Here is a 15,768-nt window from a genome sequence, read left to right on the forward strand (position 1 = left end):
AATTTGAAGAGTATATTTTTATATGAGGAACATATGGCACTTTATGTCATTTATAGTTGAAAAGAACAGTTGCTATTTACAATTGTTTTATCAATGTAGTCAGACTTAAGACCCACCAATTTTGACTTCTTTTGTCCCTGATCAAAGTTCTTACATTGTACATTATCCATGTTTTCTATACAAGCGGTCCAGCTCAATATCATCGTCTACAACTCAATGCATCCCGTAAAGTGCTTGGTGATACATCAGGTTTTGAAATGAATTTTGTGGCAATTATGTAAATTAAATAGTTGAGTAATTGGATGCAACAGGGAAATGTTACATAGGATGTTTCTGCAAACAACTTCTGTGCACCTTCATTGTCAGTCCCTTGGTAAGGACTCGGGCATTTGCAGGTGTCTTGGTGCTTTCACAGTGACTACAATAAGAGAAGCTCACTGCTTCCTTAAAGCAATGATGTCTGAACTCCATGAATGAAATTTCCAAAACAAACTGCATTACTTAAAAAAGTTTAAAAAAAAAGCTTTTTTCTTTTCAACAATAAAATCTGAGCATCCTTTTAGTTCCTCTCGAGTTTTATGTTACCTTCAGCCTTAAGATAAGGCTCATTTGCACAAGAAAACAAAAAGGCACCATTTGACACACGGAAATGCTTTATTCAGTAGAATATAAACTTGTTCTTACAAGCATGAGGCATATATCAGTCATATCCTGACAAGGAGGAAGTTTGTCTCTCTCGAGATGAACATTCACAGCAAAGGCACACACAGTATAAGCAGAGGTCTGCTGAATCTAAAGATAGAGATATGCTGATCCTGAGGAGAGACAGAAGCTCCTATAGCTCTGAACACTGTGGGACCGACGTGTTAGGAAGTGAATGGTTAGACGCGGCCATGCCCGGCTGACTCTCACCGGCCTTTTCCTGTAGGGCTGAAAAGCATTGCAGCCAGCCAGCCAAGCGAGAGTAACAGCCTGTTTTGTTAGTTGTCTGAAATCCTGGGGACCGGAACCATGTAAGCTCTCCTCACTATACTGGCGGATTGAGGGGAGAGTCCAGCCGATTGTTTCGATACATTTTGTCATTAAAAATCAGAGCCAGTGCAAACAGGGTGGAGCGGGGCGTGGGCAGGCCCGTAAAGCGCCGTATTGTTGAGGTGTCAGGACTGTTCAGCTTATCCAGCAATAGGGAGGGGGGGGGGGTGTATCATTCTGCAAACTAATGCTTCTGGTCCGATTCATTCTCTCACTCGTCGGACGCTCGCTGCCGTCGCTGCGCCCCCGACCCTTGCTGTCCATGAATCCAGATCGTCATTACTCAGTCTAGAAAGAGAACTTGCGCCAATGTGCAAATGGAGCAGCCATGTTGTAGAATGTATTCAAGTATCTAAGGAAGCCTACTCTCCGTGTCGTATCCTTAAAATATAGCTTGCTTGGGGCAAATGAGACGGGGGGTTAGCTCATCGCCAAGGAGTTTAGGGGAGCATAGCTTAAATATGAGGAGTTTAAAATTGACCTATGCCGCGTGATATGCGCTCTCATGTCTCATACAGTACTTAAAATAAGAACCTACAGTAATTATCTATATTAATGCAGCAGTGCCATAAAAAACAAAAATCTAAGTGAACTAGAGTGCATTCTTCAATATTAAGCTTAACACTTACACATAATCTGCATATAATAAAATACTTGCAAAAAGCCAGAGGAAATATGGTGTTCAAATTTTGAGCACTGAGCTCAAGTGAAAAAGCATATAGCAACACACGTAGCATTCGTTTCACATTTAGTTAAGAGTTAACGCTATTTAAAAATGCAGCCACTTACAAAGGAAGTTTTAAGTTTATAAATAAAGATACAAATAAAATACTGTACCACCCAGTTCACAGCTCTGGCAAAGGCAACTGCAGGGATTTATAAGGATTTCCCAGCACTCCCCACTTCTGTTGTGTTTAGTAATTGGGGTGGGTGGGGGTCACCTCATTACATCATGTTTTGGTCATTCTCTGTTCTACTGGCAGAAGTGTCGGTGTATGGAATGAACCCCCCCCCCCAAACTCCTGCTGGTTGTTAAAAATATTTCTCAAGGTGTCAAAAACCAGGAGACTGTGGGGTTCTTTGTTTTTGGATTAAATCACAATTCTGCAGCTTCACAAAAAGGTACCAGCATGGGCTCCCGTTTCTCAGAGACTCCTCATTTCGTAGACTTAGGTCAAGACAAAGCGTCAGCTCTTGACCTGTTTGACCCCTCTTGAAACCTGCTTTTACAACAGAGATACCCCATGGGTCTTTTGTGTACTACGTAAACAAACCCAATCTTATTTGTCCTGTGGGAATGAGCAGGCATAATGAAGGTGGCAAAATCAGTTAAGCTCACTCCTCTGGAGCATATATTGTCATTCATCTTATTCACAAGCACTTTTACTTTATTGGCTTAATTGGTAGCATGAATGCCAACCCTTCCAATCAGGCACTGAACTTATGGGTTCAGATAATGGCTGAGCAACTCACCCTTAAGTGAGGTTAAATAGCTAGTATGAAAGAGACTTGTTTCAAAAGCAACTCTTAGTGCGCGCGCACACACACACACACACACACACACACACACACACACACACGTATATATGCCTTAACTCTATGACCAATCGCTTAACATGAAAACCTGCTCAAGTGTTGAGGGCTTCCAGTCTCATGGGTGGACCTCTGCAATTCTCAGGTGTCCTTCTTCATGGGCTTCAGCAGGAGGCTGCCATCTCGTTTCACAACCTGGAAGCCCAGCTCCCTGAGGGCAGAGTAGTCGGTTGTGCCACGGCACTCCAACACCGCCACCAGCTCCTGATTCTCCTTGTTGCTCTCAAGAAGGTTCCTGATGGCGAAGATTGCCCACTGGCTGATGACTGGTGATAAAGCCAGCATTAAGGGGAGAAACAGGTGACAAATGGAAACCATAAAAGCATTTTAATTCTGAAGAAAATTAAACCCATATGGAAAGATAAACACGCACTGGTATTATCTATTAACAGGTGTTTTGAGAGAAACTGTTTTACTTGATAGTAAAGAAAACAAAGATGGCAGCTTTAAAGACCTAAAATAAGTTTTGCAAGTCCTATTCTGGATATGAAACTCAATAATGTTGATGGTCACTGGTTACTGAAGCACCACATGGCCCAACATAGTGCGTTATTTTCTATTTGCGGTCTTTCTTTCAATCAACAGTGTTTTATGGATAGAGCATTTCAGGCCTAAAAGATTTTTCATGGTTCAGAGAGATCGGGTCCAGCGCAGGAACCGGTGTAAATTTAGACACCTAAGAATTAACCGTTAATGCTGCAATCCATAAAAACCCAATTTCTTTTTTTCTTTGCCACTGTTCTCTGGAGAAAGATAGAGGCTTGTACACTTCCTGAGAATAGTGGTTACAGTTGTGTGTGAATGTGTAAGTGAGTATTCTGTATATGCACATGTGTTTGGGGGAGGGGCGTCACGGCAACATAGACCAATGGGCACGGTGAAAACACAAGCTGGCAACTTCATAAGAATGGCGGATGGAAGTGTGCATGAGAGTGTGTGTGTGTGTGTGTGTGTGTGTGTGTGTGTGTGTGAGAGATGAGTGTGTTTGGTGGGGTCCAAAGGGACAAAGACCAATGGCATGGTGAAAAGAAAAGCTGGCACGATGCCTTCGCTTGTGCAAGCTAATGCAGACCGGTAGCTGGATCCCCAGAGAGTGATGGGGACAGGGGAAGTGGACAGGGGATGAGAGAAGGGGTGGGGGTCGGGCACGTGTGTGTGTGTGTGTGTGTGTGGTTAGGAGTGTGTGTTAGGGGAACACGGATTTAGGATGCTGTCAGCACATGAAGCTAATGCTTGCGTCACAAAGACTTGGAGGCCTAAACGTAAAGATTGGTTGAGATCTACTCGATGTTCACAAACACAGACAATTTTCCTTCAGTGTCTACAAATCACTCACAAACATTAACAAAGGATACATGGGTTGTTGCTGTCAATGCTACAGTTGTCCAAGATGAGTGGGATGCCGTCCATTTCTCTCACCTGAGGGGGAGTAAAGGAAGTTGATTATGACAACCAGGACAGTCCCCCCTGAAACAGGATGGAACGGTGTACTTGCATCGAGGTACATTTCGATCTGCTCAATGTTCTGTGCATTAGCAGTGAAGGGCTGTAATCTTTTTTTTCGTTTTTTTTCCAATATGTAAATTCGATACTTTGACCCCCCCCAGATTTTTATGCCTTTGTTGGTTGACAGGAAATTTAGTTTTGTGGCAAATACTTTCTGCATCACATGCACATTTCTAGATGGCATCAGACCATCTTAAACAGATTTCCTAACAAATTGCCCTCACACAGGCGTCCGGGTAGCATAGCGGTCTATTCTGTTGCCTACCAACACGGGGTTCGCTGGTTCGAATCCCCGTGTTACCTCCGGCTTGGTTGGGCGTCCCTACAGACACAATTGGATGTGTCTGCGGGTGGGAAGCTGGATGTGGGTATGTGTCCTGGTTGATGCACTAGCGCCTCCTCTGGTCGGTTGGGGCGCCTGTTCAGGGGGGGGGACTGGGGGAATAGCGTTATCCTCCCATGTGCTACATCCCCCTGGCAAAACTCCTCACTGTCAGGTGAAAAGAAGTGGCTGGAGACTCCACACCTATCGGTGGAAGCATGTGGTAGTCTGCAGCCATCCCCAGATAGGCAGAGCAGGTGCAGCATGGATCAGGACAGCTTGGAACAGTGGGGTAATTGGCCGGATACAATTGAGGAGAAAAGGGGGGGGGGTCCAAAAAAAAAATTGCCCTCACCCAAATAGAACATCTAGCTAGCGACAGCTTTCGCAAGAAATCTTTCTTCAAAAAATAATCAAAAATGTTGATATGTTTCAAAACCCCACAATCACTATTGGTGCCAAAAATCAAGATGGTGTCAACAGGCAATGATCGTCAGTCAACACCCAGCCCTCCTGTCAAATGTCTCTACAGTCAAGAAACCCAACAAACTCTGCAGAGTGCAGCCTGTCGACTGTTGTTATAAAAAAAAGGGAAAAAAATTAGAAGTGTTCTCAGCGAAAACCACCAACTTGAACTGTATCACAGAAGGGATGTATGAACATTGCAACTTAAAAAAATAAAATCTCACAAATTATTTTTTCAGACTATAGACAAAGTCAAGACGAGTCAATACGAATGCCGCAGATACCGACAGAAAAAGTCAATTAAGCTGAGTCTGTTATTTGGCGGTTTTCGGGGTTTGAGACTCGGGGATATATTTAAGTGTTGTGCTACAACTGGAGTGTCTTAAGGAAAATAACAACATACAGTCAACGTTATGTGACTTGTCCTCAGGAGAGCTTTGCTTGGAAAAGCAGCGATGTGGTTGCGGGTTGGTCTATAGCCGTCACAATAGGGTGCTCTGCTCTCTATCATGCGTCTGATTCTATAGGCTTAATTTTTGTCTAGGCTCGCCGTTTGTGGTTACCCTCTGAAACGTACTGGTAGGAGCACCAGGGCAAGAGGAAACGCTGAATTTCATAAAATGCAAGTGTCTTTTAAAAATGTCCAGAAAACAAAGATGCTGACAAGCAACGGGCACCCGATTCTGCAGTTTCGACTTTCAAAATAATCGTTTGTCTGAAGTTGCTTCCGTTACGTCCAATCCAGAAAAAGATGAATAACAAGAGACTAGACTCTTGACTTCAACCCCGACACACGCAAGTGAATGTTTTGTGTGCATGTTTTAAATTACAATCTGTCCCAAAGGTGAACAGAATGACATTGGTTTACTGGAATAGATCTTATGTGAAAACAGATCCGGGGTGATTTCTGACCACGGACAGACCACAGATCAGTGTCCGTAATTATTACGGAGGGGCCAGCCGGGGGTGGCCATCCCACAAGCATTCCACAGATCTGTTTTTATTAAGTGGGACTGAGTCTATATTGAGCCCCTATACACACTGCCTCAGCCCAGCCTCCTCCCATCCCACCTATTCCATCGATGCTTTATGCTACAGTGAGAAACGATAGAGATGATAGATGAAGAGGAAGTGATGATATTACAGGCCTGGTGTTTAGTGGGAATTTAAAACTGCTGAGAATGACTGAGTAACTGTTCACCCACCCTGTAACACTGTAACACAACCCATGAGTTGTCCACGGATAAATACACAAGCAGGCAAATGCACATGCATGTGCCCACACAGCCTTTTAGCTCATTGGTCAGACTCATTAACACTTCTCAGTTGTGCCTCAGGAAATCCACAGGCTTGTGGGCTTTTGTGCAACGGACCATCAGCAGGGTCTCCGTGACCTTTCACACTTGGCCTTCTTGAACTTTGACCCTATTGAATCAGACTAAAAAAGGGCATTTGCTACATCCAAAGAGGGCTGTGGATCTGATCAAAGGAGAGAATCCTGCAGAGTGAGAAAAAGGAGGTTCGCGAATGGGAAAGAAGCAACGGGAATATTGGAAACTCGGGTTTGGAATTCCAAGAACATTGAGAGTGTCATCCTTCTTAATTTAAAAAAAAAAACAAAAACAAAAAAGTCATCACGGTTAATGTTTTTCTTTCCAAATCCTTTGAACATAGGAAACCTTATCTCTCATATCTAATTTTGAATCTTCTTGACTGATAGTACAGATTTACACTGTGATGTCAAGACACCGATGCTTGAATGAAAAGTCCTGATGTGTGACTCTCTCATTGTGACGCACTTCTACAGTTACACATAGCTATGCATGCAAAGACTGAAAGTGTAAATTAGATGTGTCCAAATGACATTTGAATAAAGGGGGGGAAAAACAAATCATCATTGCAGCCAACCTTTCGTTAGCCCGTTTTTTCTTCAACACTCATTGATCATCTCAACCACCTTGTTCTGGTTGTTGGTGTTGCTGTGACAGAGGTTTCCTATCAGTCTGATGAGGTGGGCCTTGAAGCTGATGGACGGAGAAGATGACGAGAAGCCGCCGTCTTGGCTGGGAGAGAAGTTTTGAGCCACACTAAAGACATTCTTACTAGCCTTCCCCAATGCATGGACCTGCTCCAGAAGCTCTGAGGAGAAAAAGTGGATGACAGGAAGAAAGGGAGGGTAGGAGGAGGTAGAAGCAGACAGAAGAAAAAAAATAGTGAGAGAAAAGTAAAGATGGAGGCTTTTTGTGTACCCTGTGTTCAACCTATTACAAAAAAACAACACAAACGGAGCTGGAATTTTCTGCTTGATTTATGTCCCATTAAGTTCCCCTCAAGTCCACTTATATTTACTGCAGTTGAGCAATATTTTCTCGATTTTGCTTTCAGGCAGTTATAGGAATGCCTTTTCTTAAAACCTATTTTCAAACATTTAAAAGAAAATAGTCATCTGATTACCCAATCTTTTTGTTCAGCTATGTCTCGCTTTACACTCACAAAGTCACAAATATTCCCCCCTGGGGTCTATTCGGCACAACCACAGTCTCCTGCTGGTGGCCACTATGTGGAGGTTAAAGTCTCTTGCTCAAAGGCAGCTCGACGCTAGTTGTTGCAGGCAGAGAGAGAGAGAGAGAGCGCTGCTTTCTCATTTGCTTTCCCCAAATACCGTTTTTTTGTTCCCCCAAAACACTCCGGGGGATTCGAACAGACAATCCTCTGAACGCATGGCTGCTCCTAAAACTTAAAGGCTTCCACCACCCCAAAGAGCTGAGGAGAGTGGCTTATTCTGATGTGCCTGCTCTGGATTTGTTCAATGAACTGTTCCAAATATGTTCAAATCATCTTAACATACTGAACCAGGGACCACAATGTAAGATGTGTGGTGGATAACAAGCATATGCTTTTAGACATTGATTAGTCTCAAATGCTATAAGAATGCAACAGCTTCTTATCTTCATCTTATCTCTTTTGCTTGTTATTATACATCACAATGTGCAGATCAACTTAAAACCATTCCTCAACATAAAAAAAAGACAAAATACAGACAATATTATCGCTCTCTGAAATTCCTTTGAGGGGTTGAAAATATTTGGTTAAAGGCCAGGCTCGACCCACAGACCCCAATTTGGACAGGCTTGATTTAAACTTAAAAGTACAGAAAGAGTGTTCGAGGGTGCTTCAGTGTTTACCAACGGTGGTTTTGAGCAGGTCAGGGTGGTCTTGCAGGAACATGAACTGCTGGCGGTCTGAGGTCATTTCACATAGCACATCCAGCAAACTGATCACTGTTAGCGCCTCCTGCAGAGCATAAAGAGAAGTACAGCCATTGTGAGGAGAGACAATAGGAGTCAGGATGGGTTTGGCAGGGGTGAGTTCAATTCCCTTTCAATCCAGGAAGATTATTTTCTTGAAAAATTCTGAATATTAAGCAAAAATTCACAAGGCTGGTATTGTATAAACAGCAATCTTAATATTTTCTAATACACTTTGAATTGCAGTGATAAACAGAATGGGGATCTACACTCAATTTGAGCAAGCTAAAGAACCAAAATGAGGCAGACATGTTAACACAAAATAAGGCAAAAAGTGCTCATGCATCCCTTGTATTACAGATGCTGATGAAGATATAGTAATGCAATGCAATGTGTGTCTAATCTTGAACTAAGCACTTTTTGACACATTGGACAATATCCAACCAATTGGCCAAATAACTTACTTTTAATGCTTCTTTTTGCAATTCATACAGGAAAGGCCTATAATATTCCTTTTCCATGTCTACCGTTATCCATGGATTGTTTCTATGCAAGTCTTTTGTGGCACTATCCAGCTAACTCGTGATCTGAATTCCCTATTACTCATGTCTGCTGGTGATCTACCTAATGCACACTTGCACTTGACATGAAATGTGAGCGAGGCACGTCTATGATATGATTACTTTTTAGTGTTCCAAGATGCCTGTAGGTTGATACATGTATACACCTTTTAACTGCTAACTCTCGTGTAAGTCACTTTGGATAAAATTGTCTCTAAATCAGAAAATTTAAATGTAGGGAGAGCAATCTGGATTTTTGTTTTTTTGTTGTTGTTTTTTTTTTGGGGGGGGGGGTTATGGTAGGCTCAAAGGGAGAGATCATCTTAGTGAATGTACCTCATCACTGGCAGCAGATGCAGAGGCAAGTCTGAGTACCGCTCCACAACCTTGCTGGAAGCAGCAGGCTAGGAAACGAGCCATACTGGGAGGGATGCCACATTCCTCAGAGTCCTCCTGTCCTAGTTCAGCTGAAAGCAGCTCTAACAAGGTAACTCTGGAATATTAATATTCAAACACACACACACACACACAAACACACACGTGCACGTCCACACACACACACAAGCATTACTAAGAGAGTTGGTCCACCCTACCAATGAGGAACCCACGCATCAACATCCGTCAATATCTCTGTCTCAGTTGGCATGACTCAAACTGAGACATAGATGAGTCACAAGACTGAAAGCGTAAGTTTGAGTCCAAATACAGGGTGGATCGGCAAGTGGTTGTCTTAAATTCAATTCATTTATACATACTGTTAGACTTTAAATCAAAATAGAGTAAATATTATTCATGGCTTGAGTGTGTCTTCAGTTCTGCATTTTACTTTGGCTTATAAAATATATACACTACCGTTCAAAAGTTTGGGATCACCCAAACAATTTCGTGTTTTCCATGAAAAGTCACACTTATTCACCACCATATGTTGTGAAATGAATAGAAAATAGAGTCAAGACATTGACAAGGTTAGAAATAATGATTTTTATTTGAAATAAGATTTTTTTTACATCAAACTTTGCTTTCGTTAAAGAATCCTCCATTTGCAGCAATTACAGCATTGCAGACCTTTGGCATTCTAGCTGTTAATTTGTTGAGGTAATCTGGAGAAATTGCACCCCACGCTTCCAGAAGCAGCTCCCACAAGTTGGATTGGTTGGATGGGCACTTCTTTGAGCAGATTGAGTTTCTGGAGCATCACATTTGTGGGGTCAATTAAACGCTCAAAATGGCCAGAAAAAGAGAACTTTCATCTGAAACTCGACAGTCTATTCTTGTTCTTAGAAATGAAGGCTATTCCATGCGAGAAATTGCTAAGAAATTGAAGATTTCCTACACCGGTGTGTACTACTCCCTTCAGAGGACAGCACAAACAGGCTCTAACAGGTACTATTTAATTAAGATGCCAGTTGGGGACCTGTGAGGCGTCTGTTTCTCAAACTAGAGACTCTAATGTACTTAACTTCTTGCTCAGTTGTGCAACGCGGCCTCCCACTTCTTTTTCTACTCTGGTTAGAGCCTGTTTGTGCTGTCCTCTGAAGGGAGTAGTACACACCGGTGTAGGAAATCTTCAATTTCTTAGCAATTTCTCGCATGGAATAGCCTTCATTTCTAAGAACAAGAATAGACTGTCGAGTTTCAGATGAAAGTTCTCTTTTTCTGGCCATTTTGAGCGTTTAATTGACCCCACAAATGTGATGCTCCAGAAACTCAATCTGCTCAAAGAAGTGCCCATCCAACCAATCCAACTTGTGGGAGCTGCTTCTGGAAGCGTGGGGTGCAATTTCTCCAGATTACCTCAACAAATTAACAGCTAGAATGCCAAAGGTCTGCAATGCTGTAATTGCTGCAAATGGAGGATTCTTTGACGAAAGCAAAGTTTGATGTAAAAAAAATCTTATTTCAAATACAAATCATTATTTCTAACCTTGTCAATGTCTTGACTCTATTTTCTATTCATTTCACAACATATGGTGGTGAATAAGTGTGACTTTTCATGGAAAACACAAAATTGTTTGGGTGATCCCAAACTTTTGAACGGTAGTGTACATATGAAAACAGTGAATTTAAAAAAAAAGGAGAAAGTCAGAAGTAACAGTCATGCTGAGAGCAAGATCCACTACGACCAGCAGTCTGCATTGGGGCAAATCAGTTTCTAAAGAGTTTTAATAGGACCCTCTGTATCAATTGATGAGTATGCAATTGAGAGAATTCTATTGACATGGGAGTAAATCTCAAGTGACATTTACATTTGAACCATTATCCACTGGAACAGTCAAGAGAACATTGTTTCACAATGTGAGAATTACCTCTCTAGGTAAGACATCCCAGAGTACATGGTCTCCACCAAAGCTGAAGACTTGAGGAGGTGCTGGGTAGCAATCAGAACCCTGTTAAAAAAAAAGAATTTTTCTTACATATCAAGTCATGAGAATAGAAATGTAAAGCATTCTAAAGTATTCAGCAATTTCTCTGGGCAATACACAGGTGCAAATACTTTGCTTTACTTATTTGGTTTCTATCTCTCTCAAACACACACACACACACACACACACAAACACGTGCACCGCGCACACACACATGGCTACAACTACATAAACTTACGTCCAATCCAGATCGGGTTGGGTCCTACAGAGCTCCATGACCCTGAGGGCCAGGCAGATGTTGTTGGGCTGAACCAGCTGTTCCACCTTGGCTTCATCCAGACAAGTGTGGAGCACCATGGAGGCATAGCCTACTGCCTTCACATCATCAACACTGAGCAGCTTCCTGAAAAAAGATGCTTGGTTAACTGAGGACAAACAATTGACCTTTCGCAGAGTACCGCCCCAGAACGGTGCTTGTCCAATCCTACCTTAGCAACGGTCCGTCAAGCTTTTAAACACACAACAAAATGCTGAAACGGTGTGCCTATGGGGTCTGCAAATCAGATACTAGATATCTGAGAAGTTTGGAGGGAGTGTAATTTTCTTTCCCTTCCCGAAACCCAGAACCCAAGAAGCGCAATGTCAGCAATAGATTTCGCAGTATAGCAGACCCCATGGCCAGCTTAATCCATCCAAAATCAACAAAAATACATGTCTGCTCCAAGCTAAGCTTGCTACTAGCTATTATTGATAGCTAATACAGCTAACGTATTATTACTGTTACTTTTACCCACACCACAATGCGCTGATTTCTTCCTTCATATTTTGGTGTTTTCCGGCTACTTCCTGGATAGTTCTGAAATGCTTGACAGGCATAGCAACAGTAACTAAGGGGGGTGGGACTTTGCAAAAGGTCAATTAGGTATCAGGAACTCTCTTTTAACACTTGATAATAATAAATAAATAAGAGTGCTGAGCCGTACTCTCATATTAACTCCGTTATTTCAAGTGAGAATGAACATAGACCTCGTGTGAATACATCCGAGCGTGGTGAGATGAATTTTACAGTCTCATGTCTTCAGTTGCCCCTTTATGCTGCCTAGTACATAAGTATCATGTACACTATATGTACAAAGGTATTGGGACACCTGGCCATTACACCAACTGGAGCTTTTATGACATCTCATTCCAAATCCATAGGCATTCATATGGAGTTGGTCCCCCCTTTGCAGCTATAACAGCTTCCACTCTTCGGGGAAGGCTTTCCCCAAGATTTTGGAGCATGTCTGTGGGAATTTTTGCCCATTCATCCAGAAGAGCATTTGTGAAGTCAGGCACTGATGTTGGATGAGAAGATCTGGCTCGCAACCTCCGTTCTAGTTCATCCCAAAGGTGTTCGATGGGGTTGACGTCAGGGCTCTGTGTGGGCCAGTCAAGTTCTTCCACACCAAACTCACCCAACCATGTCTTAATGGACCTTGCTTTGTGCACTGGGGCATAGTCATGGTGGAACAGAAAAGGGCCCTCCTCAAACTGTTCCCACAAAGTTAGAAGCATAGAATGGTCCAAAATGTCTTGGTATGCTGAAGCATTAAGATATCCCTTCACTGGAACTAAGGGGCCAAGCCCAACCCCTGAAAAATAACCCCATACCATTATTCCTCCTCCACCAAACTTTACAGTTGGCACAATGCAGTCAGGCAGGTAATGTTCTCCTGGCATCCACCAAACCCAGACTCGTCCATCAGACTGCCAGACAGAGAAGCGTGAGTCGTCACTCCACAGAACATGTTTCCACTGCTCCAGAGTCCAGTGGCAGCATGCTTTACACCACTCCATCTGACGTTTGGCATTGTGTTTGGTGATGTAAGGCTTGCATGCAGCTGCTTGGCCATGGAAACCCATTCCATGAAGCTCCAGACACAGTTTTTGTGCTGATGTTAATGCCAGAGGAAGTTTGGAACTCTGCAGTTACTGAGTCAACAGAGCGTTGGCGACTTTTACGCACTATGCACCTCAGCACTCGTTGACCCCGCTGTGTGACTTTACGTGGTCTGCCACTTGGCTGAGTTGTTGTTGTTCCTAAATGCTTCCACTTTTCAATAATACCACTTAGAGTTGACCGTGGAATATCTAGCAGGGAAGAAATTTCACGAACTGACTTATTGCAAAGATGGCATCCTATGACAGTACCATGCTTGAATTCACTGAGCTTTTCAGAACAACCCATCCTTTCAAAAATGTTTGTAAATGCAGCCTGCACGGCTAGCTGCTTGATTTTATACACCTGTGGCAATGGGTCTGAATGAAACACCTGAATTCAATGATTAAAAGGTGTGTCCCAATACTTTTGTACATATAGTGTATGTCAATATGAGCTGTGAATCTCTGCAAGTTGTCTCTGGATAAATGTCACAGCAAATTCCTGCACATTAATTTTACTTGACATATAAAGTGATTCTCATCGCTTATCTTAAGAATGGGGATTCTACTGTAAAAAGCTGGCCAAATAAAACAATGAGACCAGTAATCACTCTAGGAATTTATGATTCATGATTTTTTTATGTGCATTTCCGAATACATTGTGTAACAACCTTTCATGCCATGTTAAAAACTTTATAGGGTCTCTCAAAGCAACTGTGACACATGTGCACAAAACTTACAGGAAATGATCTGGGAAGCTCAGCTGCCAAATGTCATCTTTGCATGCACAGTTTCCCACGGCTAGGTTTCCAAGAAACTGGATGCCACAACGCAGGGCTAGACCAATGAGGATGGGTAGAATGATACAGAACAGGTTACTATTTAAGTAGGACATCCAAGGAGATAAGTAAATTTCATAAGGAACAAAAGGTCTGCTCAAAGACTTACATTCAAATACACTGTCTCTGCTCCCCAAATTTAGGGTTTGAAGCAGGTCCAAGATTTTAAGAGACACCTCCGTGAAACCAAGCTCCCTGAATGTAAAAAAAAAGCAAAAAACAAATAATAAAGAATCCCATTAATTTCATTTGTGTCTTAGCTTGTCATTTTGAAAGGTTTTTGTACCATACCTACGCTCCTTCTTAAATTTCACTCTCCTTTGTTTGATCACTTTGCTTTAGTATTTATCATGGTACAATAAAGTAAAACATAATACATAATCTTCACTCTACTTGTCTTAACCTAGGGTTGCCAACTCTTTGAAATGGAAATAAGAAACAGGGGACAGGGACAGGGGTTTGATGGACAGGGCGGCACAGGCATAACAAATATAATGTGCCTTACACTATACACTACACACACACACACACATACAAATATATTATACTATATATAATAAAGAACGATTCCTTATTTTAAGGAACGGTTGACAACCCTGTCTTAACTAGAGTTGGTGAAATTTTGAAGACACTCCTTTTCACCTGACGAACACTCTGTTATGATGGAAGCTTGCAATGTGATACTTGTCGCTGAAAGGGGACAGAATGCACCGTCAATGAGCTTTACACATCTTTTTGTTAAACAAAGTCATGTAGTGAACATCTGTGTTACCCCAACAGCCCCTGGTTGCGTGGGCTCTGGACGCAGGCATTCCTTTGAGCCCTGAAGCACTCTGCTGTGATCTGAAGACAGACAGGTAAATACTGCGAGCCCCGTTCCTCTACATCTGCAGCCTGTAGCTCCTCACACAGCTTGGATATGACCTTCAAGAGACTGCAGAATACCTCTCGATCCACAGCATCTCTGGAAAAACATGCCTAAATAATTATTTTATCGTTATTGTCAATATAGATACTTGCATAGGGATAACGGTATACAAATTACGGTCTTATTGGATGACAAAGATTAAACAGATGATACAACATATGAGGTTTTAACACGTGATACGACACTCTAGACTTGCACAGTACGACGATTTTGTAGCTGCGGCCATGATACAATCCTGTAACCGTTGCATAATACCAAAAGCAAATGATTAGGATTGTGCCCTTGTAAATATAAGTGGTGTGAGGCTGAATCGTCGTCACAAAAGAACCACTTTTGAAATGAGTATAGTGACAAGGCTTCATTTGTCAGCTATCAACGTGAAAACAATCGAGTTTGACAACAGGCTGTTTGAGCCATCACAATGACTGTACGGAAATACTCGGCGAGACGCGTCGGATAGCCGATAAAAGCTATCCCAACGGCATAAAATTCAGTTCGCACCTATATTCTTGATCCCGTAACGCAGCTGTAAACGATTTCAAAACTTCCAAATGATTTGGGCAGAAATTTTCATTCAACATAGTAGCGAGAGACTCTCTAACATCCATGTTGCCTTCGAAGGAAACCGCCATGTTTGCATGCGCGTCGATCAGATGGGCGGGACTTCCGTTTAGCACCCTGGTTTATTATTGGATCGACAAAAAAATGAAGGCGGAGACAGGACACGCTGCTCTTGTTTTCGTTTAGACTTGCCAGTTGTCACACTTAAATCGCGTTTGCTCTAATCTCGTATAACCAGACCGATATCGACACTTTGTTTTAGCGCCGTGCCAGCGTTGGAGAAAGGTCTGACTGAACCCATTATCATTCTGGTATAAGGTTGAAAACGCTATGGCTTTGTTTGTATTTTTAAACCAATCACAATCCTCTTGGGCGGTGCTAAACCCAGGACGCAGCTAATAACGCACTTACGTTTGTTTGCTCAACAC

At 42.4% G+C, this 15,768-nt stretch overlaps 1 protein-coding gene across 1 annotated transcript; it reads right to left on the reverse strand.

The window, feature by feature from the left end:
• Positions 1-648: 648 nt before the first annotated feature.
• On the reverse strand, positions 649-15,391 carry atxn10 (ataxin 10). The gene is made up of 11 exons (XM_056277546.1): positions 15,281-15,391; positions 14,624-14,815; positions 13,961-14,046; positions 13,753-13,849; positions 11,328-11,492; positions 11,033-11,113; positions 9,063-9,219; positions 8,104-8,212; positions 6,876-7,057; positions 3,981-4,044; positions 649-2,891 (listed from the first exon to the last, which is right to left on the reverse strand). Exons 1-11 carry the CDS (start codon positions 15,385-15,387, stop codon positions 2,707-2,709), a joined length of 1,425 nt encoding a protein of 474 aa, XP_056133521.1. The 5' UTR covers positions 15,388-15,391; the 3' UTR covers positions 649-2,706.
• Positions 15,392-15,768: the final 377 nt, after the last annotated feature.

The sequence above is a fragment of the Lampris incognitus genome, chromosome 3 (assembly GCF_029633865.1).
Source record: "Lampris incognitus isolate fLamInc1 chromosome 3, fLamInc1.hap2, whole genome shotgun sequence".
Taxonomy (NCBI): Eukaryota; Metazoa; Chordata; class Actinopteri; order Lampriformes; family Lampridae; genus Lampris; species Lampris incognitus.

What these genes read in the sequence shown, in the direction of transcription:
- atxn10 (XM_056277546.1), bottom strand. Translation starts at nt 15,387, where the DNA reads ATGGATGTTAGAGAGTCTCTCGCTACTATGTTGAATGAAAATTTCTGC. An exon ending in GGGATGTCTTACCTAGAGAG is followed by an intron (nt 9,220 to 11,032) that starts GTAATTCTCACA and finishes TTAATATTCCAG; the next exon opens with AGTTACCTTGTTAGAGCTGC. An exon ending in CATCTGCTGCCAGTGATGAG is followed by an intron (nt 8,213 to 9,062) that starts GTACATTCACTA and finishes TATGCTCTGCAG; the next exon opens with GAGGCGCTAACAGTGATCAG.